The sequence below is a fragment of the Castor canadensis genome, chromosome 3 (assembly GCF_047511655.1).
Source record: "Castor canadensis chromosome 3, mCasCan1.hap1v2, whole genome shotgun sequence".
NCBI lineage: Eukaryota > Metazoa > Chordata > Mammalia > Rodentia > Castoridae > Castor > Castor canadensis.
Genome location: NC_133388.1, coordinates 32,803,296 through 32,821,316, shown reverse-complemented (window position 1 = coordinate 32,821,316; position 18,021 = coordinate 32,803,296). Strand labels below are relative to the sequence as shown.

The window sequence follows — 18,021 nt, the reverse complement described above, 5'->3', positions numbered from 1 at the left end:
GGAACGACCATTTCCTGTAGCCAATCACTCGCCCGAACGCCTGACTCCACCCCCTCAGTACCAGCACTGATTAGATACCTGATTGGTCGGAAGCAAAAGTGTTCTCGCCCTCTCCCACCTCAGCCAATTTTGTTGGAGGAGATAAGTAGACGCCTCTGACTTGGGTACTGTATGTTGAAAACACAGGGAAGACGCCCCCTAACCGGGAACCCTGATTGGCTACAGGAACGACCGAGGCCCCACCCCCTCTTCGAAGAACGTAAATAAGACCCTCCCGGAATTTTTGTAGTCACACCTCCTAACAACTGCGCGACAAGCGTGACTGGCGTTGGGGGCGGGGCTATGCAAATATTTCCCTATGGGGAGGAGGAACGAGACTCAGCTGCGAGTTGGGGATAGGATGCCTCTTTGGGGGCGTGGCTTATGGAGCCTCACTTTCCCGCCGACGGTTGGCCACGTCACGTGACATGGGTTGGAAGATGGCGTCTCCCACAGACGGTAAGAGCCGGCTTTAGAGATCATTCCTGCAATCTCCTTCGTTGCTTCTCTACGGACTTGCACTCTCCATCTGCCTCTTGCACTTATACTTCTTTCTCGGGCTTCTCTCCTTTCCCTTCCACCTCTTCTCCTTGGGATGTGCCTCCATCTTCAGCTCACAGTTCTTCACAGCATTCACTGTGTTATCCGGCGGGTGGCGGAAGGTACCGGCAAGGGACCCATTGAGGCAAAAGGACGGAGTTCGCCCTTGCCCCATTTGGGTGCAGGTGAGGGTTGGATAGGGAGGGGATGCTGCTAGGGCAAAGGAGGTGCGTTACTGCAGCTTTCCACTGGTGGCTCATGGAGGTGTCGGCTCTGTTCTCATGGGCAGGACTGGAAGGATTCTCGCAAGCCCTACCTGGGGTTGGTGGCTGCCCTCAGGAGAACCGTGCTTCTCTCTTGTCTCTTAGTTTGGGACCGTTTCCCTAGCAATAAGAGTCCGAGGGAGATGAGAGTGGAGCTTTTTAGTGTAGCCTTGCACAGGACTCCACCTGTCTCGCGTCTGCTTTGTGTGGTGGTTCCCTAGGCTGAGTGAACGATCCATTTCTGCTTAGATGTTACCTAAGATGCAAGTCATCTCAGGTGGCAATTAAGTGACTTGGGTTACCCACATGCTTTAGTGAGTCTTGCGGTCATTTAGCGTTTGATTCTACCGCTCCTATCCGACGCCTATTTCATTGATAGGTAGTTTTCCCTTCTTTGTGTCCTCATTTTGTGTATTGAGGAAACTGAAGCCAAGGAAAGCTGTTTTGGGTTCCTGTATAAGAAAAGCTAATGCTGTGTGCGTGCTTTGGAGATGAGGGTAGCTCAAACATGTAAAATGCTTTTTCGGTTTAAGGTCCTATTTCAGATGTCGCCTCCCAGAAAACAGCATTTGGAGTTGACCTCTCCACCATTATTCAGTATCTCAGTGTCTTCATCATCAGCTTAGTTACTCTGTTAACTTTGCTCCTGTCACATCCAGTTATAAATTCCGAGTTTGTCTCGTTCATAGTTGGATTACCAGGGTTTAGCATCGTGTCTGGCAAGCAGTTTGCTTTTAATTAATATTTATTAAAAGAATTATTAGGTTATTTACAGAAATATTTGATTTGATTTGATTTTTTTAGACTCGGCCTCTATGTAGCTCAGGCCGGCCTTGATCTCACCCTTCCTGTGCTCCCTAGTGTTGGTATTATAGCAGTGCACCACTATACCTGGCCTGTTACTTGATTTTAAGTTTTAGGTTCAACTGAGTCTTACATTTTTGAGTACAGGTACATATTGTATAAGAAATTACAAATGCACAAGTCAAAAGAGACACTTTGCTGGATACTCTCTGGCTAAAGTGTTCTTTTCTTGCCAGGAGAAAAATGTCAGCCAGGTGATAGATGTAAAAGTAATTGTTGGTGAACTTTTTAGTTTATTTAGTTGTTATATTTGTAAGTTTTGCAGGTTTGGGAGCTGTGTTCCTTTTGTTTGACTTTTCCTTGTCTTCTCTCAATTTCTTTTCCGGTTTTCCCCCCTTTGGTCATGTAGGCATCTCCATAGTCACTTTGCTTGTAGTCTTGGTTTTTAAAGTTTTCATTTTTCTCAATTACAGAGTTCACTCTTTCACATCCAATTTTTTCTTTTTTAAATCTGAAAACATCAAGTTGAGCACTCTGAACTTAAATTCAGGTATGGTGGTACACTCCTATAATCCTAACACTGGGGAGACTGTGGCCGGAGGATTGTGAGTTTGAGGCCAGCCTGAGGTACATAGTGAGACACTGTCTCAAAAATTTTGAAGTATCCTACTGCCTGACTCTCTCACTGCTATTTTCAGTGTTCCACCTGCTTCTGTCTTTCAAATTTAAATGATGTTGATTTTCAAGTAAGTTTAGGTCATTTACTCTTTTATCTTTTTTATGTTAAAGTTACTGGAACGTTTTTGGAAAAGAAAAAAATTAAAATGCAAATAAAGCCAACTTCATTTATGAGAGTAAGAATAACAGCAAAATCTTAGTTATGTCCCAGATATAGTACAAGATTGCCCATGTGGCTAATTGGATTCTACCCCTCAGCAAATTTATTATTGTTATGGTTGAGATTCTCATCGTAATATTCCTTGGGAATTTGAAAATTGACATTTTGTGTAGCACGTAGGTTTTTTTTTTTTTTTCATACCAGGTTTTGAACTCAAGGCCTCATGCTAGCTAGGCAAGTGATTTACCACTTGAGAAATGTCTATTTTTCTATAGGGTTTCACAATTTTGCTGGAGGCCTGGCCTGAACCTTAATCGTCCCAATCTTTACCTCCTAAGTAGCTGGAATTACAGGCATGTGCCACCACAATGGGCTATAAATAGCTTTTACTTGTGACTAAGTTTGGATTTGTTAGTTAAGCCAATGTATTAGACTTGAGATTTTTGCCATTTACAAAACCATTCGAAATTCCCTTGGAAATTTTGTGAACCAAAATTTAGAGAAAAGCACATGTTGAAAAATTTTATACATATAATACACTTTTGAGGAGTGAGTACATATCTTTTTTTCAGATTTCTAAAGATATTGCTTACCCAGAAAATGTAAAGAGCCACTGTTTATAGCATTAAATGAAATAAGTTATGCAACTAGTTAGCATGCTAAACACACAGAAAATATGCAACAATTGTTAATACTGAGTATCTTCTGTGTGCCAGGGGAAGAGTAGAGGGTAAGTGATGTCAAAGAATTGGGCTAGAACATGTAACTCATAGAACATGGTAGATGAACATTCAGGTTTAAGTGGGAAGATGTTCTTAAGCTGGAGAATGGCATGAATTAATTAACTTTTTAAATTTATTTTTGGCAGTTCTGGGGTTTGAACTCAGGGCCTAGTGCTTGCTAAGCAAGTGCTCCACCACTTGAACAACATACAGACTCTTTTTTTTTTTTTTTTCTTAGTGGGTTGGGGTTTGAACTTAGGCCTTCATGCTTGCAAAGCAGGCCTTCTACCACTTTTGCCCAAGCTGGCCTTAAACCTCAATCCTTCCCATCTCAGCCTCCCAAACAGGTAGGGTTAAGAGTGAGAGTCACAGCACCTGTCTACATACTAGCTCTGGATTGCTATTTTAAAAATGTTTCTCACCACTTTGTGGAGAATGGATTTGGGAGATGGGGAGGAAGGGGGATAAGAACATGAGCAGGAAAGTCTAGTAAGAGGCTTTTGAAGTAGGCCAGGAATGAAGTGATGGTTTCTTGGATTAATTTGATTTGATGGTGTATTTGACAATAGTAACTACTAGATTTACTAATGGGTTGGTTGTAGAAGGGTGCAGGAAAAGGAGGAAAGAAGGATGACTTTGGGGTTTTTGGTGTGAGAATTAGGGTTCATAGTATTCCAGTTTCTTGAGTTGGAGAGGATTGGGAAAGTACAGTTTTGTTAGATTTAAGGAGTTTTTCACACGTGTAAGTGGAGAGAGATGTCAAGTTGCCACATGGACTTAACATTCTGAAGTTTAAGAGAAAGGGTGGGACTGGAAATATAAATATGGTTTCATCAGTATACAGGTTATGGTGAAGGTTGTGATAAAGAGTGGAGCCAGCCTAGAATGTGGCCTGAGTGGAGGAGGAGACTGAAGAAGGAGGAGGCATTGACTAGGGGAAGAGCATGGAGGTTTTATAGAAGCAGAGAAACAAAGCAGTGTGTGGATGCTTCAGAGGTCACAAAAGGCAGAAAAAATAAATGACCCTGGATTTAGTGACACAGGCCATAGGTGACTTTGACAACAGCAGTTTCCACGTAAGTAGGGACAGACCAGGAAGAGTTGAGGTGAGGAAGTGAGGACAACAGGATAGACAACTCAAGAACTTTTGCAATGAAGGGTGTGAAGGACATCAAGGAGTCAAGGGAGAGTTTTATTGGTGGTGGTTTTTCTAGAGCAGTCTTACTTATTGTTGAGTATGAGCCTAGAGCAAGTAAGAAACTGATGGTGCAAGATTATTCATGGTGATGCCCTGGACAAAGCAAGAGAAGATGACATTCTGAGTCTTAGCAGAGGAGTTTATTTTTCCTAAGAGCAGGGACTCTCAACTGATTGTAACTGGAGGGTATGATTGTAATTCCAGAATATGCATGAAGGGGGTGGGTGTTGATACTCATTTTTCTTTTTTCTTTTCTTTTCTCTTCTCTTTTTGTTCATTCCTTCCTTTCTTTTTTATTTTGTTTTTCTTTGGCAGCACTGGGGTTGAACTCAAGGCCTCATGCTTGCTAGGCAGGTGCTCTTACCATTTGAGCTACTCCACCAACCCTTTTTTTTGTGATGGGTTTTTTCAAGGTAGGGTCTCACCAACTATTTCCCTGAGGCTGGCTTCTAACCACGATTCTCCTGATTCTGACTCCTGAGTAGCTAGTATTACAGGTGTTAGCTACTGGCACCTGGCTTGTTTTGTTTTGGTTTTGAGGCAAGGTCTTGCTATGTATCCCAGTCTGGCCTGGAAGTCTTGATTCCTCTACCTTAGGCCTTCCCACCCACCATCTCCAGTGCCAGAATTACAGGTGTGTGCAGTCATGCCAGGCTGGTACTCATTTTTCTCAACACTCCTCTAAAATGTTACTTTTGTTTTATAGATTGAAAGAGTGAAATTTGGTGAGGTAAAATGGTTTGTTTGTATTACATCATGTAGCATTAGTAGGTATAGAACCAAAACACTGGACTTCCAGCTGAATGTTTCGGTTTATGTTTTTTTTTGTTTTCTGTGGTTCTGGGGGTTTGAGCTGAGGATCTCCTGCTTGCTAGTCAGGTGCTCTACCACTTCAGCCACTCTGCCCACCAGCCCTTTTTTGTGTTAAGTTTTTTTTTTTCTTTTTTTGCAATATTGGGGTTTAAACTTGGCCTACATCTTGAGTCACTGCTCCAGTCCTTTTTTGTGAAGGGTTTTTTTCAAGATAAGTCTCGTTAACTATTTGCCCAGGCTGGCTTTGAACCATAATCCTCCTGATCTCTGCCTCCTGAGTAGCTAGGATTACAGTCATGAGCTACTGGAGCATGAGTGTGTTGAGTATTTTCAAGATAGAGTCTCAGGAATTATTTGCCTGGGCTGATTTTGAACCTCGTTCCTCCTGATTTCTGAGTAGCTAGGATTACAAGTGTGAGCCACCAGCACCTGGCTCATTTATGTTCTTTAAGATTAAGGTGACAGCATATGGTAGATAGACTTTATATATCTATATGAAACAGAACTAAGAAACCTCTTACAGTTGCTTTAAGTGGGGTGGGGAGGGGTTGAGGGGGAGAGACGATGGGGACAATTAAGTAATGTACAATGTAAGTCTAATCGAAATTGTCACTATGCATCCCCCCATATAATAAATATATCCTAATTAAAAAAAAATAAAAGTTCATTTTCAAATACCAAAAAAAAAAAAAAAGAAATATAGCAAAATATAAATTGTGTTTTATATCTTCTTGTCTTACCTTGGTGTTTCTAGGGACAGATTTGGAAGCATCTTTGCTAAGTTTTGAAAAACTTGACCGTGCCTCACCAGATCTTTGGCCAGAACAATGTAAGTTTTTGCTTTTTGATATTAGAATTGATGCAGGAGAGCCGGTGCTCTCCTGGGTGACTTTTGAAGAGTCGTCATGTAATTGTGATGATTCAGGTTTTTATTGTAATTCAGACATAAGAGATTGATGCCCAATGTTAAGAATAGTTGTTTAGTAGTTTTAATTTTTGGGGTATTTTCCAGGAAATGATAAAGAGACCTTAAATAATAATTATTAAAAAAAATTACGTTCTTTATAAATTCAGATGATATTGAGATGCATAAAGCATTTCCTCACCCCCTTTAATTACTCTTATTAACTATTGTTAATAATTTTATACAAATTGGCTTGAACTTTTTTTTTTGGTGGCATTGGGGTTTGAACTCAAGGCCTACATCTTGAGCCACTCTACCAGCCTTTTTTTGTGAAGGGTTTTTTTTGAGATTGGGTCTCACAGAACTATTTGCCTGGGCTGCCTTTGAACCGCAATCCTCCTGATCTCTGCTTCCTGAGTAGCTAGGATTACAGGCGTGAACCACCAGTGTCTGGCTTGCCTTGAACTTTTTTTATGCTTGTACAAATAAGCAGATATCTTTTTTAAGTACATAGAAGGTTTTTTATAATGATGGAATCATATGTATGTGGTCTTCAACTTTACTTATTAAACCTAATAATTTTAGTGGCTCTTTCCATGTTGGTATGTGTAGGTTTATTCCATTTTAAACATATTTCAATGAATAGATACATCATTATAGTTTGTATATTCATACCATATTTGGAAACCTAAGTTATATCTAATTTTTTATTTTCTAGTTTATCAATGAATATCTTTGCACATATATATCTATATGTTTATCTATAGATATAAATATTTATTTTTGGCAGTACTGAGGTTTCATTTTCTTCTGTGCTTGGGATTGCACCCAACACCTTGCACATGGCTAGGCAGGCACTGTACCACTGTACCACTGGTTTAAGATTTTTGATAAGAGATACTGTATCTCAGGCTTGGGGCATGGATCAATCACTCTGTAGACCTCTTGCCTAGCATGTGTAAGATCCTGGGTTCAGTTCTCTGTACTGCTAAACAAAACAAAAGATATTGTATCTCACCACAAAAGCTTAGTTGAGTCCCTATTTTCTCAGAGAAGCTTTCTTTCCCCCTCAGTCTGATTTAGATTTCCAATTTTTTTCTGTTCTCCCATAGCACTGACATATTTCTTTCTTTCTTTTTTTTTTGTATTTTCTGGCAGTACTGGGGTTTGAACTAGACCTAGACAGTCATTCTACCACTTGAGCCACTCCTCCAGTCCTGTTTTTGTGTTGGGTATTTTCCAGATAGGGTCTTGCGAACTATTTGCCTGGGCTGGCTTCATACTGTGATCCTCTGACCTCTGTTTCTCGAGTAATTCTCAGGATTACAGGCGTGAGCGACTGGCGCCTGGTCCCTGACATCTTTCTAAGAGTGCTTAAACAATATTAGAGTTACTGATTTACTCTTTGACCTCTTCCAGACTGCAGAAGGCAAGGCTGTTTTCTTATTATTTTAATCCTCTGTGCCTGAGCACACAAATGTTTCTTGAATGAATAATAGCTTTTTCCCCCCTTGTTTTAGTACCAGGTGTTGCTGAATTTGCAGCTTCCTTCAAAAGTGTAAGTACTATCTCACTTACCTAATGCAGTTTATCCAAAGTTTTGCTCTTGAGTAAAAGCTCAAATCTTTATTTTCATGACTAATGCTACAGTCTTCTAAAGATTTTTTAACTACAATCCTAAATCTGTTTATATTATCAGCATGTTAATTGTAGATAATGCCTTCCTCTGTTCAAATGTTTTATTTTGACATTCTGACCTTGTCTATTGACCTTTTTTCTCAGCTTGAAAGCTTTCAAGGTAAGGCATTTGATGTATTTAATGTAACATTAGTATTCTTTTTGCCCAAACTATATTTTTGAAGCTTTTCTCTTGTTTATGTGATGCATTATGGCCTTAACTTATACCTCCTTAAAGGATTTTGGATCAGAAACCTAAAGAATGATATCCATAAGAGCCAGACTTTTCTCCTTCTAGGGAAGTAGGCATTGTGCTTGAAACTCTAAATGTGTTCTCTTATATAGTCCCACAACCAAGAAAATATGATACTAATGTTAGCTAACATTTACGTAGTGCTCATCATGTGCCAGGCACTCTTCTAAGAACTTCACATATGTTATTTAATCTTCACAAAACCAAATGGTATATAGCTACTATATTTATCATCCCCAGACAAGGAAATAGGCAGACCTGGTTATATTAAGTAGGCTACTTATAGACTTATAAGTGGCAGAATCAGGCTTTGAACCCAGTAATCTAACAGTTAGCCTCTATGCTCTTTTTTTTTTTTTTTTTTGGCGGTACTGGTGTTTGAACTCAGGGTTTCAAGCTTGGAAAGCAGACTCTCTAATACTTGAGCTACACCTCCAACCCCCTGCATCTTAACCATACTTAACAGGATTTAAGCCCAATGTTAGAAGTACTAAGTGGCAGTGAAACTTGAAAAACTAAGTTACTTGCCTAAGTCCTAATGTCACTGTATGTTTTTAGGAGTTTGGGGAGGTCCCCATGAGAGTGGAGGCCTCAACTGGGCAGGTCCTTATCTTTGATTGCAGAATAAAAATTTCAGACCAAGACACAAAATAAAGTAAGGAGCCAACAGAATTTATTAATAAAGCAAAGGACCTATAGTACATACCCATTCATGGTATAGGTGCATGAGAAGAGGCATACCAAGTGTATTTATTGCGAAAAGGTGGTTTGGGGGGTTTGGTTTAAGCCCGCCTTAGGATAAGTGCTTCTTTCTGTTCTGGACTCCTGGTACATTGTTTTGACATTATCAGTTGGGCACAGAAAATCCTAACAAAGAATGGGTTTTATCAGATGTACTTTTCAAGACAGGTATCTTTTTTTTTTTTTTTTTTTGGTGGTACCAGGGGTTGAACTCAAGTCCTTATGCTTGCTAGGCAGGTGCTTTACCACTTGAGCCACACCTTCAGCATATGCATATATATTTTGAGTTTTTTTTTTTTTTTAGGGGCTCAGGGACATCATTCCAGGACTCCAGGTTAACATCCCCTGGTAGAATATTTATTGGGTACTAGAGCTAAAAATGGTGAGTTTGACTTAGAGCCTTTTAGGGAAAGCAGCATAGAGGCCTCATAATGGTTTCCGGACTCAGATTACCTCAGTTTTAAATCCTGACTTCTGAGCTGTGTAGCCTAAGTTAAGTGATTCATAATCCCTGTTTGTTTTTAATTTGTAAAATGGAAATCATAATACGTACTTCATAGCATCATTTTGGGAGTAAATGACATGATGTAATGTGTTTTGCTTATTATATAACTAGTACTAATTAATTTTAAGTTTTAAAAAAGGAGGATTAAAAGCTGAAGTAATGTTTCATAACCCCACACCCTATTTGCATGATACAGCTACCAGTATGTAGCTGTGGAGCTTTTGAAAAACATTTATGGACTCCCTGCCTCCAGTTTTTACACTGGGCCCTCCCAATTACTCCTGATAGTCTAAATCAGTACATCTGGAATGTAGCCAAGGCATTTATATTTTTATTTTGTTTTCTTTTACTTTTTGGTTCAGGGCCTCACTATATAACCCAGACTGGCCTCAAACTCAAACTTGCTCTGTATCCCAGGCTAGCCTTGAACTCATGATCCTCCTACATGCTGGGATTATAGGCATGTACTACTACACCCAGTGGCATTTACATTTTTTTAAGGTTACCAGGTGTTTCTCATGTACAACTAGGATTGAAAATTGTTGACCTGAAGGTATTCTAAGAGTGAGCTTTCTTTCATAGTTTTCAGTTTCACTTTGAGAAATGAGAAGATAACTTAAATTTTTTAAATTTTCTAAAACTTCTGTAATCAAATTATGAAACTTTACCAGGCACCAGTGGCTCATGCCTGTAATCCTAGCTACTCAGGAGGCAAAAATCAGGAGGATTGCAGCTTGAAGCAAGCCCAGCCAAATAGTTTCAGAGACCCTATCTTGAAAATATCCAGCACAAAACAGGACTGTTGGAGTCACTCAAGTGGTAGAACACCTGCTTAGCAAGCATGAGGCCCTGATTTCATACCCCAGTACTGCCAAAATAACATTATGAAATTTCACTTGAGTTGAGAATTTCCCCATTTTTGATTCTTTCTTTCTGTTACTGATTACTATTTCAAATAGTTCAGTTAGAGGCTTTCACCAAATTGGAATTTCAAGTAGTTTTATTGCTTTATTAGTTTCTTGTGTGTGAAATAGTACTAGTAGTCAACCAAGTTCTTCTAAGATCATCTCTCTGGGGTAAGTTTTAAAGATGAGCAATATTATTTTGTAAGATGACTATTTGTAGTTCATATCTGAACCTGAAGAAATCTTTTTTTTTTTTTGATGGAACTGGGTTTGAACTCAGGGCTTCATGCTTGCAAAGCAAGTGGTCTACGCCTTGAGCCACAGCTCCAGCCCATTTTGCTCTGGTACTTTGAAGATGGGATGTTGTGAACTATTTGCCTGTGCTTGCCTCAAAAGCCTGATCCTCTTAATCTCAGCCTCCCAAGTAGCTAGGATTGAAATCTGGGTCTTTGAAATGGTAATTTGCCAGTATCTTCAAAACCTGAAGGCTGTGTGACAAGTTACATTTCTTATAAGAAAGAGTGTTCCTACTTTTTATGTATCTGAATGGGTATATTCTTATTTTCTGACAGCCTATTACTAGCTCTCCGCCTAAATGGATGGCTGAAATAGAACGTGATGACATTGACATGTTGAAAGGTAAGTGATGCTGGTGTCCTTTTTTTTTTCTTCCTTTCTTTTCTCTCTTTTCTTACTTTCTCTCTCTCTCTCTCTCTCTCTCTCTCTCTCTCTCTCTCTCTCTCTCTCTCTCTCTCTCCCTCCCTCCCTCCCTCCCTCTCTCTCTTTTGTTTCTTCTTTCTTCTCTCACTATGTTGCCTGGGTTGGTCTCATGAAGTCAGGTGACTCTCCTTCCTCAGCTTCCCTAGTAGCCGGGATTACAGGTGCACCACCATGCCTCGCTTGTCCTCACTTTTATCCTGATGTGAGTGTTCCTCCACAAACTACCTTTCCAGTTTTTCCCTCCCTTATAAATATTTTTGGCGTCAAACTGCCTACTTAACCCCCCTTCATAGTTCTTTGTGTCTGGAATGCCTTCTAATACTTTTTCCAAGTGTAGAAATCCTGCAAATTCAAGAGTAAGTCACAGTAAAGTGTTTTTTATTTCTTTTTCTTTTTTTTTTTTTTGTGGGAATGGGTTTTTAACTCAAGGCTTCATGCTTGCAAAGCAGATGCTCTACCATTTGAGCCACACCTCCAGTCCATTTTGTTGTGGTTAATTTGGAGATGGGGTATTGCAAACTTTTTGTCTGGGCTGTCTTCAAAACACGATAACCCGGATCTCAGGCTCCCAAGTAGCTAGGATTATGGATGTGAACCACGGAGCTCTTTCTTTCTGTGGCACTGGGGAAGATTTGGAATTCAATCACAGAGTGGAAATTTAAATTTAAAAACATTACTTTTTATGATTTTACTCTATTTTTTAATTCCGTCTGATTAAATTCTTGATGGTTGTGAAGTAATAGATTGAAATTAAAGTAAAAATATGGGATTCTTGAGGTCTTTTTTTTTTCCACTTATGGTTCCTATTTATTGATTTGTGTTTTGTTTTTTTAAATTGTTGTACTGGGGGTACACTATGACATTTACAAAAGTTCTTACAATGGCTGGTGGAGTGGCTCAAGTGGTAGAGTGCCTGCCTAGTTAAGTGTGAGGCCCTCAGTTCAAACCCCAGTACCACCAAAAAAAAAAAAAAATTTTTGCACGATATCATAGTTGAATTCACTCCCTCTATCATTCTCCTTTATCGCCCTTCCCTCTTGAGATCTTAGCAGTTGAATAGGTCAAGAAAGTCTACTTATGCCAGATACAGATGATTGCAGCATGATAAATGGGAGAAAAAAACCACCTTTATTTGGTTTTAGAAGTAATTCATTGTTCTTCATGTTTAAATGCAGATTCCCTCCTCCAACTGTGAAAAAGTTATGCCTTGTGGGCATCTTGGGTTCATTGGTCTGATGTACAAGCACATTTATGTAATAGAGTATCAGCCTGTATTTCTTAATGAGACTAAATTTTCAGTGAGAGATCGTGTCATTATGTTCCATGCAAAATTGACCTGTGTTTTAAACCTAATGGAATATTGGGTGCTATTTAAATGAAAATCTGGGAAAGTAAGTTTTCTTGTAGTATATTATCTTTTTACTTGGTAAACTTTAAAAAATTTCATAGAAGTTTGATTTTGAAGGGGAAGTTTGGGTTTATATATAGGAGTTTTTTTGTTTTTGTTTTTATGGTTGTATTGGGGTTCAAACGAGGACCTCACACTCATAGCACTTGAGCCACCCTTATGCCCCTTTGTTTTATTTTTTAGGTAGGGTGTCAAGTCTTTGTCTAGGTCAGGCCTCTGACTGTGATCCTTCTACTTATGGTCCTCCTAGTAGGTGGGTCTACAGGTGTGTACCCACCCAGCTTTTTGATTGAGATTGGCTTCTCTAGCTTTTTGCCCAGGCTGGCTTTAAATGTCAGTCCTCTTGTTGTCTACCTCATGAGTAGCTAGAATTTACAGGTGTGAGCCACTGCACCTGGCTATATTTCATCTTTCTTTTTTACATTTAGGTAAATGGAGAACAGTGTTTTGTTGCTATTATTGTTGAAATCATAGGACTTACAAACAGAAAATGTCATTTTGCAAGATCAAGATCTGTCTGCAAGACTTTCTTAATGCTTCATCGCATCATAAAGTTTTGCACTTTAATGATGTATTCATTTTATATGATTGACAAAATGAATGTTATAAAAAGATCCTTAGGATAAAATACTTAATTTGTTACTGCATTTATGCTAACTCTTTTCTCAGTAAGTGGGAAAGCTCATCTGAGGCACTTTTCAGAACTAAAAAAATTCACTGAGAGTGTGTGTGCGCGCGTGTTTGTGTTTGTATCCATTTGCTATTTATTCAGTAGAAATAAAGCTTGCTTTTTTGTGATACTGGGGATCAAATCAAGGACTTTGTGCATACTCTACCATTCAGCTGTACTCCAGCCCAGGTTGAAAACTTATAGCCAGGATTCCCAACCCAAATGAATTGTTACTGGAGAACAGTGGGAAGAAATAGTGTTGAAATAAATTATTCTGTTTCAGAACTGGGGAGCCTCACCACAGCTAATTTGATGGAGAAGGTACGAGGTCTACAGAACCTGGCCTATCAGCTGGGGCTGGATGAGTGTGAGTACCCAGATCACATTTTTTCAGGGTTACATGTTGTAAGTTCCATGATGAGTTCTAGGAAAGTACAATTTTCCTTTAATTAGAGAAAAGATAAGTGATCTGAAGGTAAGAAGTCAATGCAACCTAAAATGTGCCTTTTATAATAAAGTGTGGTGGAATAATTACTGGATTTACTAGGCAACAAATTACATTTCTCTGTACAGTAAAAGTTGGTTGGGACCCTTTCACAAGTTTAAGGGGATCAACTCAAAGTAGCTTAAGTCAGAGAGACTTTATTAGTTCACATTAATTTATTAAAAGTCCAGGAGTTTAAACAAAAAAAAGTCCAGGTATAGAAATAACTTTGCGGATATATATAGATCCATGATCCTTGGGATGAACTCTTGTTCTTGCTTGTGTTTTGCATATCAAAGTTCTGCTTCATCATGCATTAGTCTTGTATTCTTTGTTGAAACAGATAGCTTTTTCTCAGCACTGGGAAAGATGGCCAAAAGGAGATCCAGTTTATATATTTTTGAATCTCATCCCAAAAGAAGAATGTTTCAAAAGAAAGTTGCTGGGGAAGACTTTGACTGTTCTGTGTTGATTCTCATACCCATCCTTGAGCCAGTCCTTTTTCCAGTTGTCCAGAAGCACTGTGATTGATGGACCAGGACTGGGTCCATTCAGACACAGAATAGAGAGGTTGGTCTGACCCAAATTTTGTGGAATGGGAGGTAAGAATTGGTTCCCCGAAGGAAGGGATATATGACAGACCAAGAACATATCTGCTTCCATGAGTAATGCCTTAAAATTTCTTGTTTTATGCCTGTCTGCTCTCCATTCTCTTAATATACATTTTTTATTCATTACATCTCTTCTCATATTGTATTCATTACAAAAGTGGAAAAGGAATTGTAGAAAGTTCTCACTTTGTAATTGAAAGAAGAAATACTCAACATAAATGCAGTGGTTAGAACCTATTCTCAGGGACTACTTCAGACCATCATTAAATCTATAATCTTGAGAGTCCTATTAGGTTGTATAGATTTCTTCAAAAATGCAAGTTTCATACTAATTGGTGCAATTCTAAAAATAGTCTTGTTACTTGTTTTTCTTGTTTCTTTAGAGCATAGTGTTTGTTCACAGCATTGATTTAAGTTACCGCCAAATTTAACATTTTGCTTTAAAATTTGAGATTTCTAATTTTATCCTTTCTTTATTTCTGTTACTGTATGTAAAGTTAGCTTGTTTTGTTTTTTGTTTTGGGTTTGCTGGGGATCAAACCCAGGGCCTTGTGCATGCTAGACAAGCATTCCACCACTGTGACACATCTTCAGCCCACAGTTGGATTTTTTTTTTTACCAAAAAAATTTTTTTAATCACTTCATGAATCAAGAAATAGAGGATAATAAAGTGCTTAGAGATATAGTTGTTAGGTAGTCATTTTTTGGTATTTAACTCTCCTTTATATCTTATTGATTTCTTTCTTCTGATTAAAGTTTATGCTTTGGTGAAGCTCCTAATTACCAAGTATAAGGCACATCTGTGATATTTAAATTCATGAATGTGAAATTTATATAGAATTCCTTGATTTTGTTTCTACCTTTGAATAATAAATGCTATAATCAAATCAAGGATCAGTGCCTTGTCGGTATCAGTTTTTAATGAAGCAAACTTTATGCTTGTTACATGAAGAGGATGCTTGTGAGCTATCTCATCTCTGGTTAGCTGTGGCTGAAATTGCTACGTTCCATCTCATTAGTTTCTCTTTCTCTTCTAAAAAAAGTAATGAAGTGTATTTTCCCACTTTCTATTACAGAAAAATTTATTCTAAAGTATAAACAGATGATGACTTTATGTACCCCAGCTTAAATAATCAACATATGAACAATCTTGTTTCATTTATAATAACCTTCCATAGTAATTTTAAAGCAAGACTTAGGTACCATATTACCTTTTTTTAAGCCTAGCTTTCTATATTTTCCAACAAACAAGGGCACACTTCTATTATGCCTAATTTTTCTTTTCTTTCTTTCTTTTTTTTTTTTAATTTCAGCAGAGCTGGTATGAATGCCTAATTTAAAAAATTTTTTCTTTAAGAAATGGAATCTCACTGTGTTGCCCGGGCTAGTCTCAAAGTCATGGGCTTAAGTGGTCCTTCTGCTTCAACCTCCCAAGTAGCTCGATGGTAGGCATGCACCACTACACTGGGCTTATGCCTAAACAGTTTCAACAAGTTTGTGTAATACCATGAGCTAGCCAGTCACAGTTCAGATTTGTTTGATTCATAATTGACTTTATACAGTTGGCTTGTTTGAGCCAGGATCTAAAGAAGGGTCATATACTAATTTCGATTGATAGGTTTTTAAGTCTACTGTAGTTCCACCTTCCTTACTTTCCCTTGTCTCTTATTAAACCTAGTCATTAATTCAGTTTCCCACATTCTGGATTTTGTTGCAGTTGTGCTTACCATGTTCATCTATCCCTTTTCATTTCCAGGTAATTAGCTCTAGAAACTTGGATAGTTACAGGCTTGATTTATTTTTATGTTGGCAAGAATGTTTCACAGGTGGTAGTGTTACATCTGTCAGAGAGTATAGTAAGTCTTGAGTATAGCTTGACTCTCTGTGTTTGATATTAATATTAATAGTTGATAAAGGTATTGTCAGCCTGCTTATTCATTGTAAAATTCTCCACTAACCTTTCACCCATAGTAACAGCCTTTGATTATTGTCTAGGTACACTATTTTATTAAAGGTTGCTAGGTACAAAATTAGAGATAAGGGCAAAATAGTTTCTGCTGGGTATTGAGGGGGGGGAGCGGGAGGGGGTGGAGTGGGTGGTAAGGGAGGGGGTGGGGGCAGGGGGGAGAAATGAACCAAGCCTTGTATGCACATATGAATAATAAAAGAAAAATGAAAAAAAAAAAAGGTTGCTAGGTGATGATATTCTTATTCTGTCATTCCTTCTTGTCTAGTCCTATAAAGGACTTTATCTTACCAACTATTTGATTGCTTTGAGAGATGTTCCTACTAAAATGACAGGATAAATGATTCTTTTTTCTTACTAGTTTTTGATTCTCAGTTCCCTAAGCGTAAAAAAGTTTTTAATGACTTCTCACAGATTAAGAACGTTGGTGTGTTTTTTTGCTTTTGCTTTTGTTTTGCTTAATCCACAATTAAAGCCATACAAATATTTATTTGTATTTGTAAGGATTTAAGCCATTGGGGGTTGGGGGGGAGGAGTTGAAGTAACTAACTCAGCCACCTTAAGCACTGAACCTAAACTGCATAACAAATGCTTGTTTTTGCCAGATGAGTACCATAAACATAACTGAGATTCTCAAAATTATCTTCCAGTTCACAATTCAGCCTTCTATAGCAGTACTTTGCAACTGTTTGCCGTTTTCCTTGACTGTAGTAAATGTAGCTGATGTAAAGAAATACTTTTTAAAGTTAGAAGTAGAAATAACTACATTGATAAATACTGGATTTCTTGAAGACAGTCTCTGTATTATTGTTTCTAGTGTATTTGCATAAAAATAAGATTTTTTTTTTTTTTTGCACTTACAGATTATTTATCTACTCTAGGGGTTGGGTTTCACTTGACACCTTAATCTGGTAATGTCTCAATCCTCTTTCCTACACTAATTGAGAGGATGACATGGTTGAAAAGTAAGCAGTAGGAACTGATGAATCCCCAAGGACCACTGATACTGTTTTCATGCAAATATCTGCCGTGATAAAGATGATGAAAAGAAAAAAAATTTGTCTCAAACCATGATTGTCATTTCCCAGAAGCATTGTTAAATGTTAGTATACAAATGATGTGAAGGTTGGCAGTGTGGCTCAAGTGGTAGAGCGTCTGCTTGGCAAGCGTGAGGCCCTAAGTTCAAACCCTAGCACCGTGGGGGGGAAAAACAAAGATGTGAACCTTCTAGGGCTGATAGTAACTGGGGTGTGTCTTTTGGAAGATGAGCCCTACCCTTTGATTTGGTACTGATTATGCCTCAGATAATGCTTTTGGTGTGCAAATTTGGTAATGCAGTAACTTTTGTTACAGGCATTTAAAAGCCTCTCAGATGATTGGGGACATTAGTTTGATTTGGGCACTTAATTCATATGAAATTTCCCTTAAAATGCTTAGAAATACAAGAAATGCTAAAATTCTGGCTAGTATATAAAGAATTCTATGTTACTTTCAGCTAAGTTCAGTGCCTTTTACTGGGATTATTGCACTGACCTTCTAACTTGCCTCCTAGCCTCATTCTAGTCAGTCTTGTTTACTACTGCCAGATTAATTTTCTAAAGTTACATTTTCTCCTTGTCCTTTGCTCATGAGTCATATGGGTACATCATTACCCATATAATAAAATTCAGACTGTGTAACATGGCATTCAAAATCCTCTACACTCTGACTCTAGCTGAATCTCTAGCCTTTATACTTATTTTCTCCTGCTAAACACCTTATACTATACCTATCTGAAATACTTTTTCTGGAACTTCCCCATCTCGTTAGTTTGTTCATGTTGCTTACCTCATTCATGAGCCTTTTCCTTTCATCCCTACCTAATCTGGGAAGTGAACTTTTTCCTGGTCTCTCATTGCTCTTAGAGCAGTTTGTTTCATTTGTAAGCCACTTTTGTTATTCTTCTTGGAGATTTGTGGTA

At 38.3% G+C, this 18,021-nt stretch overlaps 1 protein-coding gene across 4 annotated transcripts in view; it reads left to right on the top strand.

Annotated features, from left to right (window-relative positions):
• The first annotated feature begins 378 nt into the window (after positions 1 to 378).
• The window catches only part of Lin52 (lin-52 DREAM MuvB core complex component), a 95,614-nt gene continuing 77,971 nt past the window's right edge, over positions 379 to 18,021 (top strand). Inside the window, exons 1-6 of one of the 4 annotated variants that reach the window (XM_020166721.2) lie at positions 379 to 498; positions 5,972 to 6,046; positions 7,642 to 7,679; positions 10,775 to 10,841; positions 13,284 to 13,367; positions 13,828 to 16,150. In XM_020166721.2, coding sequence (XP_020022310.1) covers positions 468 to 498; positions 5,972 to 6,046; positions 7,642 to 7,679; positions 10,775 to 10,841; positions 13,284 to 13,367; positions 13,828 to 14,015 — 483 coding nt within the window. In that variant the 5' untranslated portion in view covers positions 379 to 467 and the 3' untranslated portion in view covers positions 14,016 to 16,150. Of the gene's footprint in view, positions 499 to 5,971; positions 6,047 to 7,641; positions 7,680 to 10,774; positions 10,842 to 13,283; positions 13,368 to 13,827; positions 16,151 to 18,021 lie in introns of those variants that run through there. The other 3 variants (XM_074067560.1, XR_012446101.1, XM_074067559.1) reach the window with 3 other exon arrangements.